Source organism: Myotis davidii, unplaced genomic scaffold (genome assembly GCF_000327345.1).
Source record: "Myotis davidii unplaced genomic scaffold, ASM32734v1 scaffold313, whole genome shotgun sequence".
Taxonomy (NCBI): Eukaryota; Metazoa; Chordata; class Mammalia; order Chiroptera; family Vespertilionidae; genus Myotis; species Myotis davidii.
In genome coordinates, this window is record NW_006286275.1 from 1,736,274 (window position 1) to 1,759,958 (window position 23,685).

The 23,685-nt window shown below is 37.3% G+C and overlaps 1 protein-coding gene across 1 annotated transcript in view; it reads right to left on the reverse strand.

Annotated features, from left to right (window-relative positions):
* BMP5 (bone morphogenetic protein 5) overlaps positions 1-23,685 on the reverse strand; it is a 118,423-nt gene that overhangs the window by 36,188 nt on the left and 58,550 nt on the right. Inside the window, exons 2-3 of the mRNA XM_006757747.2 lie at positions 18,023-18,215; positions 2,626-2,774 (exon numbers count right to left, since the gene is read on the reverse strand). Of these exons, the coding sequence (XP_006757810.1) occupies positions 2,626-2,774; positions 18,023-18,215 (342 nt within the window). The remainder of the gene's footprint in view (positions 1-2,625; positions 2,775-18,022; positions 18,216-23,685) is intronic.

The window sequence follows — 23,685 nt, forward strand, 5'->3', positions numbered from 1 at the left end:
GTCTATAACACTTTCAGCAAAAATATTGTGTTTCTCAATCAAGATCTGAGGTGCATGAAACCTTCACTATACTAACTCCAAAATATACTTAATTTATGACAGACAACCTCATTCCATATACAAAACCTTGGAATGACAACATTGGTTATAGTATTACTAGAGGCCCAGTGCATGAACATTCATGCACTGGAGGGGGTGCCCCTCAGGCTGGCCTGCCCCCTCTCACACTCCAGGAGCCCTCAGGAGCGGGATGCGACCCAGCAATCAGGGGAAGGAGATGCCCCATCACACCTCTGCTGCTGCCACTGCCAGCAGTGCAAGCCTCAGCCTGACCTGGTTACCTGAGCCTCAGGCGGCCACCATCTGAGGCTGCCTGTGCCTCAGGCTGGCCCTGGGTGGCTGGGGGACTGGGAGACTCTGGAGGCAGGCCCACAGAGCGGCCAGGCCCCCCTGGGGGCGAGCCTGGCCTTGCCACACACCTGCCACCCCAGCAGGGCTGAGGGACTGGGTGCTGCCATCTTATGGCTGTGGTCGCTGCCATTTTTGAGGGTGTGGCAGTCAATTGGCATATTCCCTCCTTATTGGCTGTGGGCACCACCATCTTTGCGACAGCATGAGGGTCAATTAATGTATTCCCTCTTTATTAGACAGGATTCTTGGGCTGTGAATTTGCCTACAGGTATAACAATGTTAAGTCCTGTGGCTTACAGTAATAGACTCCCTTGCAAGAGACCCAAGACAGACCCATCTTATGCTTAACTGTAGTTCAGTAAACAAAGCAAGGAGAAATGAGTGAGAGATTTTACAACTCATGTTTCTATTTCCTGATCCTGCAAAAAACTAAAAGCAGTAAAACTTAATAAGGCATGTTCTCTAATTATCATCCCTTTGAAAACTACCCTCCCTAGGGCTGACCCTAATATTTTCAGGGTGTGGGGCAAGATCACAATGTAGTCCCACATGGTAGATTTCTAAATATTTAAAAATGACTAATCAAGCTAAAATATCATTACAGAAATTATGTTTTTCCTGCTACTATGACAAATAGAATTTTAAATAAGGTCAGATTTGAATATAAAATTTTTTTCAACCCTTTGAGTGATCAAAGGCCAACAACACTCTGATTAAATTAGCCTTGGCTCCCCTGACCTTTGGATCAAATGTGCCCAGCCCCCTCTCACCACAGTCTGTAAATTCTTTTCTATTTGTCTGAAATGACTACCCTTCCACAACTTCTTTCCCTAATTACATCTTCCTAATCTTTAAGATTGTAGTTTGAATTCTCTCTCTGTTCAATACTCATCATTCAGACTCTTCTTAGTGTGTAGTGACAAACATTCATCAAAATTCTTATATAGTTACTACCTCATGCCTCATCAAGCCTCATGAAGCCATCTCTGCATTATCTAACCATTTCATCTCTAGCATCTGGCCAAGCACCCAGCACATAGTTGCTCAATAATTTCTTGTGAGCATAAGAATAACTTCTGGGGTGTCTTAAAAATGAAGATTTCTACTGACCCCTCCCATAAGTGATTCTGGAACTGTTGTCTTTGACCAAATATTATAACACTAAAAGTCCGGTGCATGAAATTTGTGCACTGGTGGGGGTGTCCCTCAGCCCAGCCTGCACCCTGTCCCATCTGGGACACCTTGGGGGATGTACGACTGCTGGTTTAGGCCCGATCCCTGCGGGATGGGGTCTAAACCGGCAGTTGGACATCTCTCTCACAATCCAGGACTGCTGGTTCCTAACCACTCACCTGCCTGCCAGCCTGATCACCCCCTAACTGCTCCCCTGCCAGCCTGATGGCCCCCAATTGCCCTCCCATGCAGGCCTGGTCCCCCCCAACTGCCCTGCCCTGCCAGCCTGATGGCCCATAACTGCCCTCCCCTGCAGGCCATCTTGTGACAATGTGGGGGCAGCCATTTTGTGATGACGTTGAGGGTGGCAATCTTGTGATGATGCAAGGGCATGAGGGTCAATTTTCAAATTACCTCTTTATTATATAGGATGTTAACACCTAACTCAATATTATTTTCTTTGTGTGTGTGTGTGTGTGTGTGACTCTTTTGTTCCATCCCCAGCCTCTCTTCCCCTATTAGTTATTATTAGAACTACTAATAATTATTAGTAGTTCTTTTGTTTGCTTACTTGGAACCTTTTAAAATATATATTCTTTGTTATTTTTAGTCAGGTTTTGAAATACAATTTACACATGGTATTACTCGTTCTGACTTAATGTATAGTTCTATTCATGTTTACAAATTATATAGTTTTGTAACCACCACCATATCAAGATATAGATCCATAGCACCTTGTATAAAGTTTCTTTTGGTCTTATTATATTACATTATTTCTGCTTGCGTACAAATTTTCAATACAAGATTAAAAACTCCTTGAGAGCAGGAACAGTACCTACTTCTTTACCTCTCCACCCTTGACAATAAATGCATATTGAGTAAATGTGTTCATAAATGGATTAACTAATTACTATACTGCACTGTCCTACAGAAACTACCTTGCACATCGTAAGTATAAAGAACATATTGGTTAAATTGAACAAAAAGCTATAATGTGTCAAAACCAGCACCACAAAAAAATACATGAAATTCAGTGCTTACCATCTCCTGTTTCTGCACAGAGTTGTAAGCCCAAATTGTTCTGTGGATTAATCACCCAATGATTGCTGGTCACAGTGATATCAAAGACAAGCCAACCCACATCTAAAGCCTGGGCCTTTCTTGTGTCTAACAAAAACAGATCTGCATCCCTGAGGAGAAAAAGAACAACAATAAAAAAAAGTTATAGGTTGGAACGAAGACCAGCATTTCCTATACTTAAGTGAAAACATTACCAAAGCACTTTTTAAAATAACAGGAGTTAATTAAAGAACAAGGGAAACAAGCAACTCAAGTGATGAGTAATAAGATACAGAACCTTTTTTACTGCTAGACTCCTAACCCAAACCTGGTGCAGATTAGTAATATCTGAAAGTAATTTTCATTTTCCTGCTCCTCACTGGCCTTTACAAATTGACTTAGTGAGCTTGATTTGGTCCCTGATAATCAGTGTTTCCAAAACCACTATCTGTAAGTAGCTCTCACTGGCAAGTTCACAGGCAAGGATTAAACTGAGTAGAGACAGAAGTGAAAGTAGCTCTACTGGTTTGGATGAATGTGGATTCCTAAAGGAATCGAGCACAGAGATAGTTTTCCATTTGTTTCTATTTTCATTATAAATTTTCCCATTTTGTTATACATATTTTTACTTCATTTTCCATTTTATATAAATTATTTTATGGATATCCAAGGTCTAAGAGTGGGTCAGAGAATGCACTATTGAATAAAGGGGTAAATTCCATGGATTGAGCAAAAAGTTTACCCTGAGTTGCTTTAATATCTTCAGCATGTGTAAGTCCCATGAGGATAGTAATAGCTATAAATATGAACTTGTATATTTTAGAAAAATCTCCACAATGCTGCTTTTACTAGCATTTACCAATCTTAACTTTAGCATTAAATTTATAAATGTATGAATATTGGTTTAATTATGATGAATTATTTTATTTATTCTTGTCTTACTATAGGCAGCCTCTAAGCTAAATGTCACATATTTCTGACATTTAATCTTTACAGATGCTCTGATGTAAAGATTGAGGCTCAGATAGGTTAATGGTAAAATATTGGCACTCCTTCAAAGCAAAATAGAAATAATTCTATTGTACATTTTTATGACCTTTTATACTGTGATGAATCTGTTAAAGAGCTTATTATTTATGTGAGGAAAAATCAGAACTATGGAATAATAAGCTATGTTAAATACTGTTTACTGCATTTGCAATCTATGTGCATCATAGAAGTCATTTCAAAGATGACTTACAATATGTACAAAGAAAATTTTGAATAAAATCATATCATGCAAATGGTAAATCTTTAGATAAAATGCTCTATAGTTAAAAATGAACCAATTTTAACAGACATGAAGAATCTCAGTCAATATTTTAGAAGCTTCATCTTCATTTCTTTATTTCAACTTGATTTATGCCATTCCCCCATTAACCTGGAGAAGATACTATGGAACTTCCATTCTCTTTCACAATTTTAATAATAGTGTTTACCAAAGAAGGGCTGCAGACACTTTCGTTATATCCCAAATGTGACTCTGTTGAAGATACCACAGACAGAGGACAGGTATGTACCACAAAACAATAAAAAGTTTCAAACAGTTCCCCACTTGAATTTTAAGAACCATAATAGAATGCCAAATTCTCCCTCTTCCTCCTAACTTAGAAAACCCACCAAATAAACAAGCTTGAAGAAAAGCTTATCTTTATAATATTGAGATATTTAGTATCTTTGAGACTATAATCTTAGGATATTGACTTAATCATATTAAGTTAATAATGAAAGTTTTAAACAAAAGAAGGAGCCATGCTATATCTTGGGAAATATCAAAGTCAAGTCTGCTTTCATTTGAAACATGTTAATAATATTCTAATAAATACTGCAAAGCTTATAACAACATTCCTTGGATATAAGTAAACCCTTGAAAAACTAATGGGTAAATTTTGACAACAGTTTCAACTAGTTAAAAATATCCTATCTAATAAAAGAGTAATATACAAATTGACCATCACTCCAACACAAAAGATGGCCACCCCCATGTGGACACAGGATGGCCAGCAGGGAAGGGCAGTTGTGGGTGATCAGGCCAGCAGGGGAGGGCAGTTGCGGGGGACCAGGCCAGCAGGGGAGGGCAGTTGGGAGCGATCAGGCTGGCAAGGGAGGGCAATTTGGGGTGACTAGGCCAGCAGGGGAGGACAGTTAGGGGCAATCAGGCCGGGAGGGGAGCAGTTAGGCATTGATCAGGGAGTGGTTAGGGGGTGATCCGGCTGGCAGGCAGAAGTGGTTAGGGGAAATCAGGCAGGCAGGCAGGCAAGCAGTTGGGAGCCAGCAGTCAGGCCTAAATGGGCAGTTGGACATCCTTCGAAGGGTCCCAGATTGGAGAGGGTGCAAGCTGGGCTAAGGGACACACCCCCCTCCCATGCATGAATTTCATGCACTGGGCCTCTAGTAATTAGATAATCATTAAGGTGGTATTTTCTATTATTTTTAAATTGTTCTACTTTTCTAGAAAAAGTAATCCCCAAACTATCTATGTTCATGTCTCAAAACTGTCAAGCATGTCTATGGGGAAAATAGTTCCAGCTGTAATAGATAAATCTAGAAAAAGCACCAATCAAAGAATTCAAGCAAGCTCTAAATATCTGAATTTCAGTGATGCAAATTCAAATTCATTGGAAGGTAAATCTAAGTAAATAGTATGCTTTGAATAATTCATATATTTGTAGTTCACCTCTGGAAGATTATAAAGGTTCGACTGCTTTCATAAGCTTCATGGTTTCCTATTCTTGACCAAAGCTACTTTATTTTTTACTTTTTTTAAATTTTAGTTTGACCACATGTATTCTTTAATTTCTCCTCTCTTATAAAAGAAGACCTTCTAAATTACCTACAGACAAGACACTATGCTTTGAGAGAATCAAGTCTATTATTAATAAGCACAATGTTAATAATTCTATAATTTTCTCTTATGTAGCAATTTTCACACAGCATCTTAAAAATCTCACAAGTTTTTTTCTTTTGAAGTATAAAATTACTTCACTAAGGAATAGCACTCATCTCACTGCAAACAGTAGACTATACTAAATATGTACTATAAAAAATATAAAGTAAACTTGTTAAAGTTGCCCTGTCTTACCATTTTTACCTGACTGTTTTTAAAGAGAGGGGAGGGTAAAATAATGAAGGGATTAAGAAGTACAAATTGGTTGTTACAGAATAGTCATGGGGATGTAAAGTACTATAATCAATAATATTCCAATAACTACCTCACAGATGGATGTGAGATTTATCAAGATGACCACTTAGTTATATAATGTCTAATTACTGGGGTATACACCTGAAATGAATATAATAATGTATTTCAACTGCAATTGAAAATAACAAAATGATAAAAGACAAAACTAATAATAATTTAAAAATAAAATTAGGGCAAAAAGAAAAAATATTAATGTATTTAAAAATTATGCAGTAGAGAGAAATTATATATGTATAATATATTCATTTATAGCAGAAGTAAATACATAATATAATTTCTTTATATTTTGTGCTATCATAAGAATGAAATTAAAGTCTACATTCTAGCCAATAAAAAGTCCATTTACATGGATGTAAATAAGCAAATATTTCATTAGTTTCCTAAGGCTGCCTTAACAAAGTACCACAGGTTAGTTGGCTTAAGAAACAAAAATTTATTGTCTCAGTTCTGGAGGATAGAAGACAAAAGTCAAGGTGTTGTCATGGTTGGTTGGTTTGAGGACCACGAGGGAATAATTTATTCCAGGCCTCTCTCCTTGGCTTATAGTCATCTTCTCCCTGTGTCTTCCTACCATCTACCCTCTACATGTGTGCCTATGTCCAAATTTCCCCCTTTTGTAAGGGAAACAAGTTAGTTCTCCAAACTTTAACACCATCACCACATGCAAAAGCAGCCGCCTTACATAAACTGTTTAAGTGGGTCCCATAATTGCAGAGTCAAGTCACTGTGGTAAATCCCTTATTCCTTTTCATTCATAACTAGAGGCCTGGTGCATGAAAATTCATGCACTGGAGGGGAGTCCCTCAGCCTGGCCTGCCCCCTCTCACAGTCTGGGAACCCTCAGGGGCAGGAGGTGACCCGGTGATCAGTGGAAGGTGACGCCACATCACATGTCTGCTGCTGCCACTGCTGGCAGTGTAAGCCTCAGCCAGCCCTGGTTACCTGAGCCTCAGGCAGCCCTGGGCGGCTGGGCAGCTGCCATCTGAGACTTGCCTGCACCTCAGGCAGGCCCTGGGCGGCTGCGGGGCTGAAGGGACTGGGGGACTCCAGAGGCAGGCTCACAGAGCAGGTGGGCCCGCCTGGGGGTGTGCCCGGCCTTGCCATGCACCTGCCACCCCTGCGGGGCTGAGGGGACTTGGCACTGCCATCTTGTGGCTGTGGGCACAGCCACCTTTGAGGGTGTGGCAGTCAATTAGCATATTTCCTCATTATTGGCTGTGGGCGCTGCCATCTTTGCAATGGCATGAGAATCAAATAGCATATTCCCTCTTACTTAGATGGGATGGCTTGATTTTTCTCATCAAACACTAACTGACAAGCTCCCTGGTATGAGTTGTATTATATCCTCCCAAAATATATGTGGAAGTCCTAATTCTTGTAAATGTGGTCTTATTTGGAAATAGGATCTTTACAGTTATAATCAAGTTAAAACCAGGTGTTAGGGTGGGTTCTAATCTAGTATGGCTACTGTCCTTATAAGAAGGAACAGATCCTTGGCCGGTTGCTCAATGGTTAGTGCAGGGCTCTGGGACCAAAGGGTACTTACCTCAGTTGCAATAAAGGGCATGTACCTCAGTTGCAGGCAACCAATCAATATGTTTCTCTCACATTGATGTCCCTCCCTCCCTCCATCCCTCCCTCTCCACTCTCTAAAAAAATAAATCAATGGAAAAAATATCCTTGAGTGAAGATTAGAGAAAAAAGCAGCAGAAAAAGACACAGAGCTAAAAAACACACCATGGAGACAGTTATATGGAAACAGAGATGAAAATTATGTTGACACAAGCCAAGGAACTTCTATGGCTACCAGAAAATGGAAGAAGCAAAAAAGAATTCTTGCTTATAGGTTTTGGAGGGATTATGGCCCTACAAACACCTTAATTTGGGACTTCAAGGCTCCAGACGCTGAGCGTGGCTAAGATATGAAGAAGTGAAATACTGTGGAATTTGGGGCCATGGGAGAAAACAGAAATAAGTAAAGGGATTTTTAGTTAATGCAAGAAATATGAGGATATTTACAGGACACACTTAAATTCATATTTATAAAATAGAACATTTTGCATTATTTTAACATAAGAAGAAATATGCGTGGATAACACTGGATGTACCAAAATAAGTATCTGCTTTGTCATCTCTCTATGACACTGTCCTTGTATTTCACATGTAAAAGTTCTTTATAAATTAAATCACTTCTTGGCAAGGGAATTGGATAAACTAACATGCATTGGGAGGATGGAAACCCATTCATCTTTCGCTGAAATCCGTTTTATCAAGGGTACTATATCGCAGGCTTGTGGAAATATATTATCTTGCTTGTTCTAAATATGATTAGCAGACATTTCTCATTGGTATTTTCTTGCTTACGCAGAAGGTATAAGACTCATGGATCCTTAAAGAGCTTCACTAAAGTTTATCTTTATAAAGCAAAGCATTACCGAGTTGGAGTTGGTATCTGTTTAATTTTAACAATGACTTGCTATACTTAGGCCTTGCTTGATAGGAGAAAAAAAATAAGTTATTTTTCTGAGTTTCTATTTCTTCTTCTTTAAATGAATATTAAGAGAATATTGAGAAGGCAAGGTGGAGGCGGTGACCTTAGGCTCCAAGGGGATGGCCCCCAGCTGGCCCACTTGAGGGCAAGCACTACCTGGAGCACTTTGGCTGGGACAAGCTGGAGGACAAGAATCTGTGCCCAGTGAAGGGCCCCAGGCTTTCCCCTCAAGTTCAAGAGGGAGCAGGCTGGGGAGTGGCCAGCTGGCCTCAGCCCCCAAGGCCTGGCTGAGGGAGGCGGGGAGGGCAGCCCACCTGGAGTAGAGCCTGGTGGCAGAGGCCGAGGCTGAGCCACACTGAAGAAGAACAAGGGCAGTCAGGGCAGCCCACCCAAGGACAAGCAACATCATGACCACCTAGAAGAGCAGACGCTCATGACGCTGTTCAAAATGCCATTAGAGAAAAACAAAAACTAAAACAAAGAAAGCCCACAAGAATGGCCAGTGAAGTGGACCACAAAGTCCCCCCTCCTTGCCTGCCCAGCCTGCTGCCTCCAGCCTGGGTGGGCTACTCTCTCAGGTGGTCAGAGCAGCAGATATTCAGCCTGTTAAAGTTGTCTATAGTTAGGAAATAAAACCTTTCAAGTTGCTAATCATCTACCTCATCAGTCTATGGCAAGGAGAAGAGGATACAAAAATAAAAATGCTATATAAATTACTGTAACTGCAATTTTCTTACCAAAACACATTTATGGCATTTAAGTGTGTATGTACGTTGTATGCATTATGCTTAATGGAAAATTAGGGCCAGAAATGATATATGCACCCAGCCAGTGTGGATCAGAGGTTGAGTATTGACCCATAAATCAAGAGGACACTGGTTTAATTCCTGGTCAGGGCACATGCCTGGGTTGCAGGCTCAATCCCCAATAGGGGATGTGCAGGAGGCAGCCTATCAATGTTTCTATCTTTATATCCTTCTCCCTTTCTCTCTTTCTCTAAAAATCAATTAAACAAAACAAAAGAAACAATTATGCAATTATTATTGCTAAAAGTCATTAATGACCCATAGTTATAAATTTTGGATATAGGAATTCATTTATTTCCTTTACCTTCAGTAACATTTATTGATACATATGACATAATAAAACTTTGTCTCTGCTCAGCAGTGTGCCTCAGTGATTGACCATCAACCTATGAACCAGGAGGTCATGGTTTGATTCCCCGTCAGGGTACATGCCTGGGTTGGGGGCTGAATTCCCAGTGGGGGGCATGCTGGAGTCAGCCAATCAATGGTTCTCTTTCATCATTGATGTTTCTATCTCTCTCTCCCTCTCCCTTCCTCTCTAAAATCAATCAATCAATCAATTTATATATTTTTTTAAAAAAAACTTTGTCTCTAAATTCAATAGAAGAAAAACTTAATTTAAAAAATAAAAAAATAAGTCAAATTATTTATATAATAAATAATAAAAGATAAAGAGAAACATTCTTTGGATTGTTATAGATTTCAATTATATGTACACTACATATGTTTATGCACACAAATACAGAGAGAGAGAGAGAGAGAGAGAGAGAGAGAGAGAGAGAGAGAGAGATTTTGCCTTTTTTACTGTAATAATTCATTCTCCCATTCACCATGAGTAAAAACATTATGTAAACATAACCAAGAAAAACTTTGAGAAATTGTGTGGAAGATACATGGATACATTTTAGAGAAAAAGTTGTACTCCTCCATTTTCATTAGAAATGAGCCTTTCAGTCCACAGTGACATCGCCATTATTCCCCAAATTTCTATTATAACTATTTCACCTCCTTCCATCCCCTTTTGTCTTCTAAGAGCTTATTAAGTCTAGTAAAAATGTACTGATGGCCACCCAAGGAGAAACCATCCATCTTTCTCTGTGTCTTTGACATAAATATCACCACACCATTTAAGGAACTCGATTAGAGGTCTATCGCAAAATACATTAACAAGGGAATATAAATTAATAAAGGATATTCTCTGGAGTTTATAATGTCAAAAGTTGCTCTCTTGAGCCACTTTAGCTTAAAAGTGTAGGAATCAGCAATTGTGACCACCAAAAATGTCTCCAGACATTGCTAAATGTCTTGTGGGGGCCAAGTCACCCCAGTTGAGAACCGCTGAAATTGAGCATGATCCCAGCACAATTGAAGAAATGCAAGCTGTGCTTGTGTGCTGCCCTGTATACTTAGAGCAAACGTCATGGACCATCTGAGTGTCCTGCTCTGCGGCCCTGCTCTCCAGAGCCCATGGAATTTTGCTGAGTAGAAATTGTCAATGTACGTTCTGAAGTATGTCCACAGAAGAATCACAAATCTTAGAGCAGCAGGAGGGGGGAGATGATGTAAATATGAAGCTGACTGTGAACTGGAATGATGACAGCTTAACTAAATATATCCAAGTAGTAAGGGTGGCTAATGACATCGAGCAAGCTAGCTTAAAATGTTTTTACAATGGAGTACAGACATTTATATTCATAGCAGAGCATTAGGAAAAGGTTGAGTTATGCATAGCAGATTTTCATTGGGGAATATATAAATACATATATTTGTGAAAAAATTAATTCAAGTAAAGCACTTAGCACAGTGCCAGACACATGGTGAGTGCCCGCTAAATGGATAAGTGCTGGCTGCTATACTTTGTAGTAGTATTACAGGCATTGATCATTTTATTTGCATTACTTAATTTTTTTATACATTTAAACATTTTAACACTTAGGAATATTTCTTCTAGGATACAACTCTCTCTCTTCTCTCTCTCTCTCTCCCTTTCTCTCTCTCTCTCCAGTTCTTACTCATCTCAAAAGACCCAACTCAAGAGTGAACTCTCAGTGGCTACCCCTAAGTCCCTGACCCTCCCACACGAAGAATTAATTTCCCCTTCATTTGTGTTTCCACAACACTTAGTGCATACTTACATCATAGTGCTTAGCACTTTGTATTATAGTTATTAAAGTCTGTGTTGAGCAGGCCCACCACAGCTCCAGCCCTCGGGCTATGAGCTTTTGAGATCTTATTTACTAGGTCTTATGCCCCTGTGCTTGCCACATGGTAGGCATTCAGCAAAGCATGCCGAACTCAGCTGAATTATCTGGAAAATTCAATCATGTGGAAACCTCATTTCCCAATAATGCTAGATATATGAGGTGTGACTGAAGAGCAATGCCTTCTATATAGAATTTGGGGCTGTCAGCCTTTATGAAAAGATTAAATAAGTGAAATGATGCAAAGTGTGTTAACTTTTGACCAAGAAAAATAAAGATTTGGATAAATATCAGAACACTCCTTTAAATTGCACACATTTAAATATGAGTAAGGATAAATGGGGGAGGTGGGAGATGGTAAAGTAAAATATATAATTTCAAGAGAATTAAGCCTCACTGAGATAAATAAGTGTGAAATGAGATGACGTTATGGTGTGTGTTTTTTCTTATTTGATTACATAACACTGTCAAGGAATTCATGGTTAATAGATCCATGTCTTTACTATAAAATATACCTAAAAAACATCAGTTTAAATTACTGCAAGGATTCAAAATACACACACACACACACACACACACACACACGGATTGTCAAGCATATTGCATTAAAGAGTATAGTCTCCACTGACCTTTCAATTGTTTCTGATTTTAATACAAAACACTAAATAGATAAGATCCACGAGTTTGAAGACAGATGTTTTAACAGGTGACCCTAGCTTTAAAAACGGCCAGAGGTACTAGTTTCTTCTTCTTACCTCAATTTTAATTCTTTTTTTTTTCTCAATCCTCACCCAAGGAGTGAGGATATTTTTCCATTGATTTTTAGAGAGAGTGGAAGGGAGCGGGGAAGAGGAGACAGAGACACACAGAGAGAGAAACATCAACATGAAACACATTGACTGGTTGTCTCCTGCTCCAGCACAACCCAAGCAGGACATTGAACCTACAACCAAGCTACATAGCTGAAATCCAACAAGCTGGAATCCAACCTGGAATCCACAGGCCCACTGGGTCAAACTGGCCAGGGCTATTTTACTTCTTTATTTAAGAAATATATGAAAGCACAGATAATCCATACTGCACAAATAATAATAACAATCAGATTTTAATATTACTTTAACAAATTAAAATTCTTTCAGTTTTGCCCAGCTGGAGTGGCTTTGTTGGTTGAGCATCATCCTGTGTACAAAAAGGGAGGATTAAAAAATAAAACATTTCGGTTTTAACTGTGATAACATGATATAAAAATGAAGTATTTTTCATCTATTTCTCCTCACTTTCAGAAAATTGAAGTCAAGGTTCCCAATTGGTAGAAATGTTTTCCCATAGAATAAAGAAAGGAAAAACAGTATTTATTTCTCTTAATTTTCTGTGGGGGAAAAAATGCCTTTCATAGCTTATGAAAAACCAAGAGCAATTTATTTTTAAATCCTGATGTTTGTTTTGTTTTTATTTTTAAGCCTCTCTTCCTGGGAATGTTAATTTATAAAGTAATGTGTGATATAAAGTTGTTTCATTATCTCTTCTCTGAACTATAATTATGCATATTTCTGATTATAAAAATAATGTTCATTGTAAAAACTTAGAAAGTACAGAAAAGGGGGGAAAATAAATTTTAAAATTACCCACAAGCCTGCAATGAGCACTTGATTTTTCCTTCCAATCTGTTTTCTACATTAATTTATTTAAAATTAATATAATTAGGTTTCTTGCTTTTGGTCAATTAACATTACAGTCTGAGCATTTTCCAAGATTACTAAATATTTTTATTGTATTTATTTATTTTTAATATATATTTTTATTGATTTCAGAGAGAAGGGAGAGGGAGAGAGAGAGAGACAGAAACATCAATGATGACAGAGAATCATTGATCGGCTGCTTCCTGCATGCCCCACACTGGGGATCGAACCCATAACCTAGGCATGTGCTTTTGACTGGAATTGAACCCAGGACCCTTCAGTCCGCAGGCCAACACTCTATCCACTGAGCCAAACCAGCTAGGGCAAGATTACTAAATATTTTTAAAACGTAAGTTTTACTTGCTTTTTTAGTTATAGTTCAGAGCATTTCCATTTTCCAGGAAATTGAGTGTAACTTTTTCATCTTCTGTTTAAAATGTGTTCTCAAGTTATCCAATTGTAAACAGTAATATTGGGAATTTTTCAAAATAATATTCTGCACATTGGAAAGAATCTATTCAATCTATGCCCCCTAGAATTTGGAATGGCAAAGCAAGAGAACACTAGATGAAGATATACATGTACTTTAAAAGTCATTTTTCAAAAATGTAGGAAAAAATTTTAGAAAAAATATCAGTAAAATCTTAGATCTTAGAGTATGTGAGTGCATTTCTATGAGACATGATCTGTATATTGCATTGTATACACATTTGAGACCCATATGATCTTACTAACCAATTTTACCCCAATAAATTTAACTTAAATTTTCTTTAAATATATGTCAAGACTTAGCCAAATTATACCCACAATACTAAAAAAAGCATATTGAGCTCTAGCTGGTTTGCTCAGTGGATAGAACTTTGAGCCGTGGACTGAAGGGTCCTGGGTTCGATTACAGACAAGGATACATACCTCGGTTGCAGGATCCCTGGTCCCCTATTGGGGCTCATGTAGGAGGCAACCAGTTCCTGTGTCTCTCTCACATTGATGTTTCTCTCTCACTGCCTCTCCCCTTCCCTTCCACTTTCTCTCAAAATGAATGGGGAAGTATCCTCAGGTGAGGATGAACCAAAACCAAAATAAAACAAGCAAACAAAAGCATGTCAGTGTAGTTGTAGAAATATGAGGCCGAAACCGGTTTGGCTCAGTGGATAGAGCGTCGGCTTGCGGACTGAAAGGTCCCAGGTTCGATTCTGGTCAAGGGCATGTACCTGGGTTGCGGGCACATCCCCAGTAGGGGATGTGCAGGAGGCAGCTGATCGATGTTTCTCTCTCATCGATGTTTCTAACTCTCTATCTCTCTCCTTTCCTCTCTGTAAAAAATCAATAAAATATATTTTTAAAAAAAAAGAAAAATGAGAATAATATTTTTATTGGTATAATTGGGAAATACCAAAGTTTCAAGATACACAGTTGTCCCATTTTTAAGGGAAACTTAATTTCCCAAAACTAAAAGTCTGTAAGCTAAACATCAATACCCGTAAATATTCCAAAATGTATTATTGATGAAAATCTGCATGGATTCATTCAGAAATAAATCTATAAACAACTGTGAATAGATTCTTCTATTAGTCCTTATTTTCATCATTGTTATCATGTCTTAAATTATACAATTACATACTTAGAAAAGCTCAAAGGGTTAGCTACTTCAATGGATAATATTAAAAAATATCCTGAAAAGATAGAACAATGGACCTAAATAAAAGTGAGGACCTTTAACTGTGATCAGTGTAAAAGCCTGTATATAGATACAAAAAATCAGTAAATATAATCCATAGTAGATAGACACCTGATGTACCAGTAGTTCTTATAAAAAAAACAATAATACTTTGTATGTTAACCATGTACAAATTCAACATGCATAAAAATATAATGTGAATGACCAAAAATAAAGATAATTCAAGAATTTTATAATAATGTTAATGGAAGTACTACTCCAGTCATGGGTAATAATTATTTCAAAACTTTAAATCACACCAAACAAATATATAGTGCTGGGGATAAAAATAAATAAATAAAACAAAATTACCTATGACACTATCTCTTTTTTAGGAGTTCACAGTTGAAGTAGGGAAACAGACAAAGAAATATATTTGGAGTATTGTTTTCAACGCTTGTCACTTTATTTTGGAAGATGCCATCATTATTTAGCATTAAAAATAATGTATTATAATATGCCAGGTCCTGTCTCTGAGAAAACCAAATTAGTATCCTCATTTCATGAATGGAACCACTAGATTGAGGTCTAAAAAACAAACAAACAGAAAAACAGCAACAAAAACCTCACAGAAAAATATCTAGAAAGTGTTAAAACAGATAAAGGAGCATAGAACTTTCTGACTTGGAATTATTGCTCTTAAAATAACATTGCATATGGATCAGTATTTGTTATTTTTTTGCATAATATATTTTTCACATTTTTATTACAGTATACCCTGCTGAATCAATATTTCATAGGATATTAAATATTTCACACCCAAAGAAAAAGTTTCTGCAGCCAAATAATTTTGAGCAAGACTAGGTTTCTTTATTATAAAGCCTTTCCAAGACTTTAAAATTCTGATATGCATTATGACTCCTAGATGGTGGTCTAACAGATTTTTCTCAAATGCATTTGATCTCAGACTCTTTATTTTTTTTCACTGATTTTTGTGAGGGGCTTGTGTTCCATGAAACAGCCATTGGGAAACTCTGGCACTCCCGAAGACCAAGAAAAATCTCAATGTCAGGAATTGGAAATCCTATATAATAAAAGCCTAATATGCTAAGCATCCAACCATTCCTTCAACCGTTCGACCAGTTGCTATGATGAGAACTGACCACCAGGGGCTGATGCTTCGACTGGTAGGTTAGCTTGCTGCTGGGGTCTGGCCGATCGGACTCAGCAAGTCAGGCCAGACATGACCTGGAACCCTCCTGCGGTCCCTCCCTGGCCCCGATCATGCACAGGTGGGATCCCTCAGCCTAGCCTACACCCTCCAGTGATGTCAGAGAGCCAATTTCAGCATGATCCCCACAGGCCAGGCCAAGGGACCCCGCCAGTGCACAAATCTGTGCACCAGTCCTCTACTATTCAATGAGGAGACAAAGGGGCCTTAAAAGAGACATGATACCTGTCTTTAAATCTTTGTCTTATTTAAAAAAAGTACATAGTATTTCACCAAAGGGAAGATCTATATCTAACGAATAGAAGCTACCAGAAATGGATTTCACCTCAAATAACATTTCAATAAGTTAAAAGAGAATGTAAAAGCTGTCCAACAAAGGTGGCAAATCACCTGTAAAAGGTGTTACTAAGCAATTTTATCATTGTGTGAAAGGTTTGAAACCTCTGCTAAGCTCCGTGTTTTACTCTTTTATTTGATGCTTCATTTGCAGTAATTATCAACTGAGATGTCCATACATTTAGTATTTCAGATTTTCTATTCACATTTTTGTACCATTTTGAGTTAAACATTTTAGAAACAGAAGCCATAGGGAAACTGTCAGACCTATTGTAAATACGATGCCTTACATCAACACGCAAACAACGTTCTACAGATTTTCCAGTTCTTTGTTATTCATTCTAGGAAGGTTATATCTTTCTAAGAATTTGTTCATTTCTTCTAGGTTATTAAATGTGGTGGCATATAGTCTTCCATAGTACTCTTGTATGCTCCTTTGTATTTCTGTGGTGTCAGTTATAACTTTTCTGCTTTTGTTTTGATTTTGTTTGTTTGAGTCTTTACTCTTTTTTTCATTGGTGAGTCTAGGGAGAACTTTGTCAATTTTATTAATTTTTTCAAAGAACCAGCTCTTTGTTATATTATTTTTTGTATTGTCTTTTTGTTCTCTGTTTTATTTAATTCTGTTCTAATTCTTATTATCTTCTTCCTTCTACTGAAGTTGGGCTGCATTTGCTCTACTTGAGATAGGCTATAATAATATAAGCTTTCTTCTTATTACTGCTTCTGCTGCATCCCAAAAGTTTGGTATATTGTATTATCATCATCCTTATTTGTCTCTGTGTATCTTTTGATCTCTTCTTTTATTTCTTCTTTGACCCAAAGCAATTAATTTTTTTTTTAAAAAAAAGACATGTCCAGCTGGCATTGCTCAGTGCTTGAGCATTGACCTATGAACAAGGAGGTCACAGTTTGACTCTTGGTAAGGGCACATGCCTGTTGTGGGCTTAGTTCCCAGTGAGGGGCACGCAGGAGGCAGCTGATCAATGATTCTCTCTCATCATTGATGTTTCTATCTCTTTCTCCCTCTCCCTTACTTTCTGAAATCAATAAAATAAAAAATTCAAATGTAAAATGTTTTAAGAAAAGAGAGAAAATAAGATGAACAAACAACAACTCAGAAACACAGACAACAATATGGTATTACTATAGGGATAAGGGGCTGTGGAGAAGGTAGCAAAAGATCAAAAGGGTCAAATATATGATGACAGACAGAGATTTGACTTTGGGTGGTAACCACACAATGCAATATGCAGACAATGTATTATAGAATTGTATACTTGACACCTCCATAATGTTATTGACTAATGACACCCCAATAAATTTAATTTAAAAATACACATAAGGACACATACGATTTACACTTATTGCCAAAGAAAACCAGTCACTCTTCTTTAATTTAAAAAACACACCAAGTGATTTAGATCATTATATTATGAATTCATGTGCAGAATAAAATGGAAGTTTTCTCCTTTATAAAATGACACAAGAGGCCTCGAAAACACATGCGGGGATGCACAAGACCATGTGACACACAGAGATGGATGCCAGGAGTAGGGAAAAGCAGTGGAAGGTAGAAGACACATTTCAGATCAATTACTCTTGATATGTCTGGGCCCCGTGTTCCATGCCATTACACCCAAAGAAAACATGACTTGATAGATCACATGCATTATCAATGGATTTTACTCCAATTCACATTTGTTTGCTAAAACAAGTTAAATATAAAGCCCATACCTATTTGCATATTCCTTGATGATCTGATATATGCTAATCTTAATTGTTTCATTTTCAAATCGATTGTTGCTCCGGTCCTTGTATATTCGAAATTCAGCCGCTGTAACTGCTTCTCCATGAGGAATTTGAGTCAGATCAAACCGGAATTCTTTGTAATGCCTTCGCTGGTGAGAAAAATCCTTGTCCCTTTCAACTAGAAAAGAAAAAAAGAAGAGAGAAAATGAGCTTTTTATAAAATATGAAAATCAATGATAAATTCTCCAGCTTTGTAATTAAGGCAAACAAGCAGGATATTCTAAAACTGGGAAAACACTAAAACCACAGACTCATACGTGTTTCCAGTTGAAGGAAACTGCACAAACCAACAACAACCTTCGGTTCAAAAGCAATATAACCTCTGTGGTTTTATTACAAATTCCTGGATCTTAAATGGGAAGGCTATCCCAAAATGTTCCTTAAAAGTGAAGGTTGAAAAATTATTCCTAGTATGTATCCAGCACCAGAACACAGAGGGTTCATACAGGAATTAGGAATACGTTATAGAACTTTCCAGAGCCCCAGGTGAAGTCGTTGGTGAGATTTAGCACAGCCAAGGGAGGAGACGAAGAAGAAAGACTGAGAAACTGCAGGCACATAAGGACAGTGTTTATGACATGTTAGAGATCAAGTACATACAGCAAATTCATTTTCAGAATAAAGATTATTTCTAAAATGTCTCCCCCAAAAGAGTTTTTATCCTCCTTTCAGCAAAAGAAATGTCTTGTTGTTGTTTTTAATATACTTTCATTAGTTCTTATAGATTGTTTAATACAATCTCCGTACCTGGGGTACAGCATACAAGCTCTCAAAGACCTCTTTCTGCTCTTCCTCAGAATTGAGAGGGGAATATATTTCCCCCTTCAGCAATCTTCCAATAAATAAAGTCAGAGAACGTTACCTCTTGGGCATATTAAGGGATGTTGAAGAATTCAGCAGAGCAGGTGTCCAGCATATTATTAATTTGGCTTTGTAAAATACTTTATTATTTGATACACTCTATATGTACTGGGTACCAAAAACTTTCTTACAAAATACCTATTCGAAGGGTTCATTTTTTGCGATGCAATATCATTTGATGGTTTCTCGGTATTACTAAGTTTCTCAAAAACTCAGTTACGTAGGCTAATTTACAACAGGATCACTGAAAAGCACTGTATGCAAGGTGTCTCACTTTTACAGCTTTCTAGTGGTATGTTTCATTGCTAACTTTTGTTTCAAGAAAATAAAAAAAAATGTATAAGTTGTATAAATAAATTCACCAAGTTCTTGGAGTAAGATACAAAAATATATTTAGGGGTTTAATTGAAATTATGTCAACACTGCTATATATATCAAAAACTTGGGGTCCAAAAAGAGAAAAGGGTTAAGATTAAGGAAAAGAGAAGAGGGTCATGACCATCCAGGAATGACTGTGGGAGAGGAGGCTGCTAGACCTGTGTTCTAGGGCCAGATGGGTTCCACATCTGAGAGGAAGTTTATGACAAAGGCACCCTAAATTCCTCAGCTTCATCATCCAAAACAATCTCCGGTTTACTTTCCCCAGAAGTGCAGGCAGTGGTTTAGGAGAATGCAGAGCTCATCCCCAGCCCCACCGCAGACACCTATGCCAGCAAAGAGAAGACTATAGACTATACCTGGAGGCATTTTTGTCCTATGGAGTTTGGCAAGGATGGTGCTCTTGGGCTGTCGGACTGCACTAACGCAACCTCACATGACTCATGAAGTTTTGTTTTTTAAAAATATCATTATCTTGCTGAAACCAGTTTGGCTCAGTGGATAGAGCGTCGGCTTGCGGACTGAAAGGTCCCAGGTTCGATTCCGGTCAAGGGTATGTTACCTTGGTTGCGGGCACATTCCCAGTAGGAGATGTGCAGGAGGCAGCTGATTGATGTCTCTCTCATCAATGTTTCTAGCTCTCTATCTCTCTCCCTTCCTCTCTGTAAAAAATCAATAAAATATATTAAAAAAATATCATTATCTTGGTCCTAAGAGAGATCCATTGCCAGGGAGATTATTTATCAACTTTTCCTTAAATAAGGAAGATAACCTCACTTTTAGAATCCTATTTTGATCCATAATTTAAACCTCTTTTCGGTGGCGATAATGGAGACTGCCATGAACTTGGCTTCTTCGTTTCCATTTGTCCATTCTCCTGATTGAGCCATTTGAGAGGGAAAGTGCAAGGGCAGAAAATACCTAGAAACTCGATATCTAGTCACTGAAAGTGCATGCGTGAATATTAAAACTAGCCACAACTTTTGTTCTCAGAGAACTTTAATTTAATTCTATGTAAATTGAATGTAATTCTTTTTAAACCTGTTCTTCTCTGATCTTAATTTAAACAAAGTGGGAGACATTATGAAACAGTTCTGTCTTATATGAAACAGCTTTAAAGAGCACTGCTCTAATTATTTTTAAATTTTATCATACTTCATGACAATCTATGAGGTGGGTTCCATCATTATCCTCATTTGAGGCATAGGGAATAAATTCCTCACCAAAAAGCTTGAACCTAAGCATTGGATGCCACCTGGGTATGGTTCTTAAATGCCAAATATACTGCTTCTGCATATAGACTATTTATTACTTTGTCCTAATTTATGAAGTATTTATGCTTTAATAAAAATCTAAAACCTCACATTCACAAGTTCAAAATCCAAAAAGCTCTGAAAACAAAAAGTTTGGCTTCAAGTTCATTTGGCAGAAGAGCTGGAAATTAACTGATTTGAGGTCATTTAAAGTTTCTATTTATTCCACTTTAATATGAATATTTATTGCTTTGCCGCAGAAATGTTCATTTGTTCGACGAGGTGGCACTACCCCAGCTCTACTTCAAGAGTCCCATACTTTGTGATCCATACACCAACCAGCCATTCAAAAATGTGTCTTCTCTATTTGGAAAGTCAATATTCAACATTCCAAGGTGTAACAATCATCATCCAATTTTTACTAGCAACCATTCTACATTTGAAATTAGGACCAAAATAACTACAGTCCTAGAAATAAGGGCTGCGGTGTGAGTTTGCTAGGATCCAATCTACAGCACGCACCTGGATAATGCAGATGAGTTTTGAATTCATATTATGTAAAGTCATCTACTGTTCTGGAATCCCCTGTGAGATGTTAGTGTAATAAAGTGGAAAGCTAGAATTTCAGCTGTTATTATAAAATTTCAGTTTTATAATCCAGGCTATTTAACCTAACCCCTTAAGGGGGTGGGGAGGGGCAAATATTCAAAGAGTTTCATAAAAATTTATATTAAGTATACCACACAGAATACAGATTTGTCCACTGACTCAAAATCCTGCATCCTACTGCTTTGAATTGTAATTTCACTCTTAAATTTCATGGGACATGTTGGAGTGAGTAATGGAATGAAACTTGTTTTTCTATAGCATTGCACTCCTAATGATGCTCACAAATATTCACAAGGTAATCTCAGTTACCTCAAAGAGTAATGCTAGGGAGGATCAAATATTAACATCCCTGATTTAAGGATGAGAAGTTGGGTGATGACAGCTAGGTGGTAACAGATGTCTGTCTTCTAATGCTCATTATAAATCTTTGTTCAATGTCCATACCACCTACATAATGACATCCTGCTGTTCTGTACTTAGAAACTAGTTCATTGTTAGTATATTGAAGCAATGTTTCTCAGTAGTAGACCAAAAAAAGTGGCAAATAGTATGGAAAATCAGGGGTTTGATCATCAGTATGAAATTAACATCCAACACAATACATTGCCTAATTCAAAGATGCCTTCTAATAAATGCTGGTTGAATGAAAAACTGTATAAATGGATCAAAATCAGGTTCTATCTTTTTAATTGGTTTTTAGAGAGAGAGGAAGGGAGAGGAATAGATAAAATAAACATTGAGGAGAGATACATCATCGATTGGCTGCCTCCTGCATGTCCCCTTCTGGGGGCAACCCAGGCATGTACCTTTACCAGGAATCGAACCTCCATCTCTTGGTTCCTGGGTTTATGTTTAACCACTTAACCACACAAGCTGGGCAGGTTCTATCTTTTGAGGCAGCACAATCTTTGCTGCATTCCCAATTGACTAAAGGCATCATAACTTATTTAACTCTCATTTATTTGGCACATACTTTGTTTAATCTGTACAACCGTACTTATGTCCAAAAGTTTCTATAACATGCCCAAGAAACCACTATGTATAATTTGATCTGAAAACAGATTAGATTCCAGGGTCAAGATTTTAATTCCCAAGTCCTCAACATCACAGCACACGTTGCTTGTTTGTTATTCCTGGATTAGTTTTGTTTGTTTGTTTGTTTGATCTAATTCTCACTCAGGAGAGCTGGTCTTCTTCCAATACTTTCATTCTCTATAGGAGCTCTGCTCATTTCTGAACTCTGCTCAGTCTTCTGGAACTCACACCTTCCAATCAGTCTTAGCAAATGCTGTGTTATATTCACTTATTCAATATTGATTCTATATCTTATCTAAGAAAATGTTTATGAATAAAAAATGGTTGGATTCATAACTTGAATTAGTGTTATCTAATATTTATATGAGTGTGTGAGGTCATTCTTTTACTACAACCATATTTTAAAATAATTGTGATTCACCATCTGGATCCCTTCATACTGGAAGCTTTTTCCTACAATACCCACTACCAAAAACAACACTCCTAAAGCAGATGAAAAAAAATGTACACACACATTTTATATTCTAAATGTAAACTTTTTACATAAGATAGTCATGCCTTGTTTATATTATAATGATTTTGGTCAATATTAAGTATTCTGTTTCTATGTGTATTACAATGTGCTATAACCCATTGTAAATGGCTTGGGAAGCTTAAAAGGCAAACAAGAAGAAAAAAAATTAAATGTGTACTATTCTTGTTGTTGTTTTTTTTTAATTCCTATTGCATTAATTAAATATTAGGCCCTTTCAATTCACTCTGTAATTTACATGTTATAGCAACTAAATACCATGAGGTTTCTAAAATAAATCTTTACTATAATTTCTATTAAAATGCTAGATTGAAATATTCACGATCCCATGGAAATCATAATTGAGTTACTATTTCATGGTAGAAAATACACTCTTAATTACTGGACAAAACAATGAGAAACAAATAAAACAAAAGAAAATAGCAAGAGGGTTAGCTCCCTCCAGTAGGAACCCAGACTTGCCAAGGAGATAGAATGACGAAAGTGTTAAAACATACTGAGATAGAAGGGTAATCCTTTTCTCTACAAGTGGAGACCATTTGTTTATCGCATTCCATAGCCACCATTTCCTCCATGTAAAGTGGACAAGAGAGTTCAGGAGCAAACATAACTAGATTTACAACACACATCCTGTGTCAATCAATTCACCTATGAAAATTGTATTTACAGAGTACACAATGACCTGCCCAGACGGCCATCTTCATCTCTGCTTACACTACTAACAAGATCAACAAGCTACATTTTGCCAGTAACATATATATTATACTTAATGCCACATGCTCTTCTCCCATTGTCCTTTATGAGACATGATTATTTAAAAAATTACGTATAAACCAATGGATATCACCATTAAAATAAGTTCATTAACATGGGGTTGCTTATTTATTTGATTGCCAAGAGTGCTTTCTACAAAAATTAAA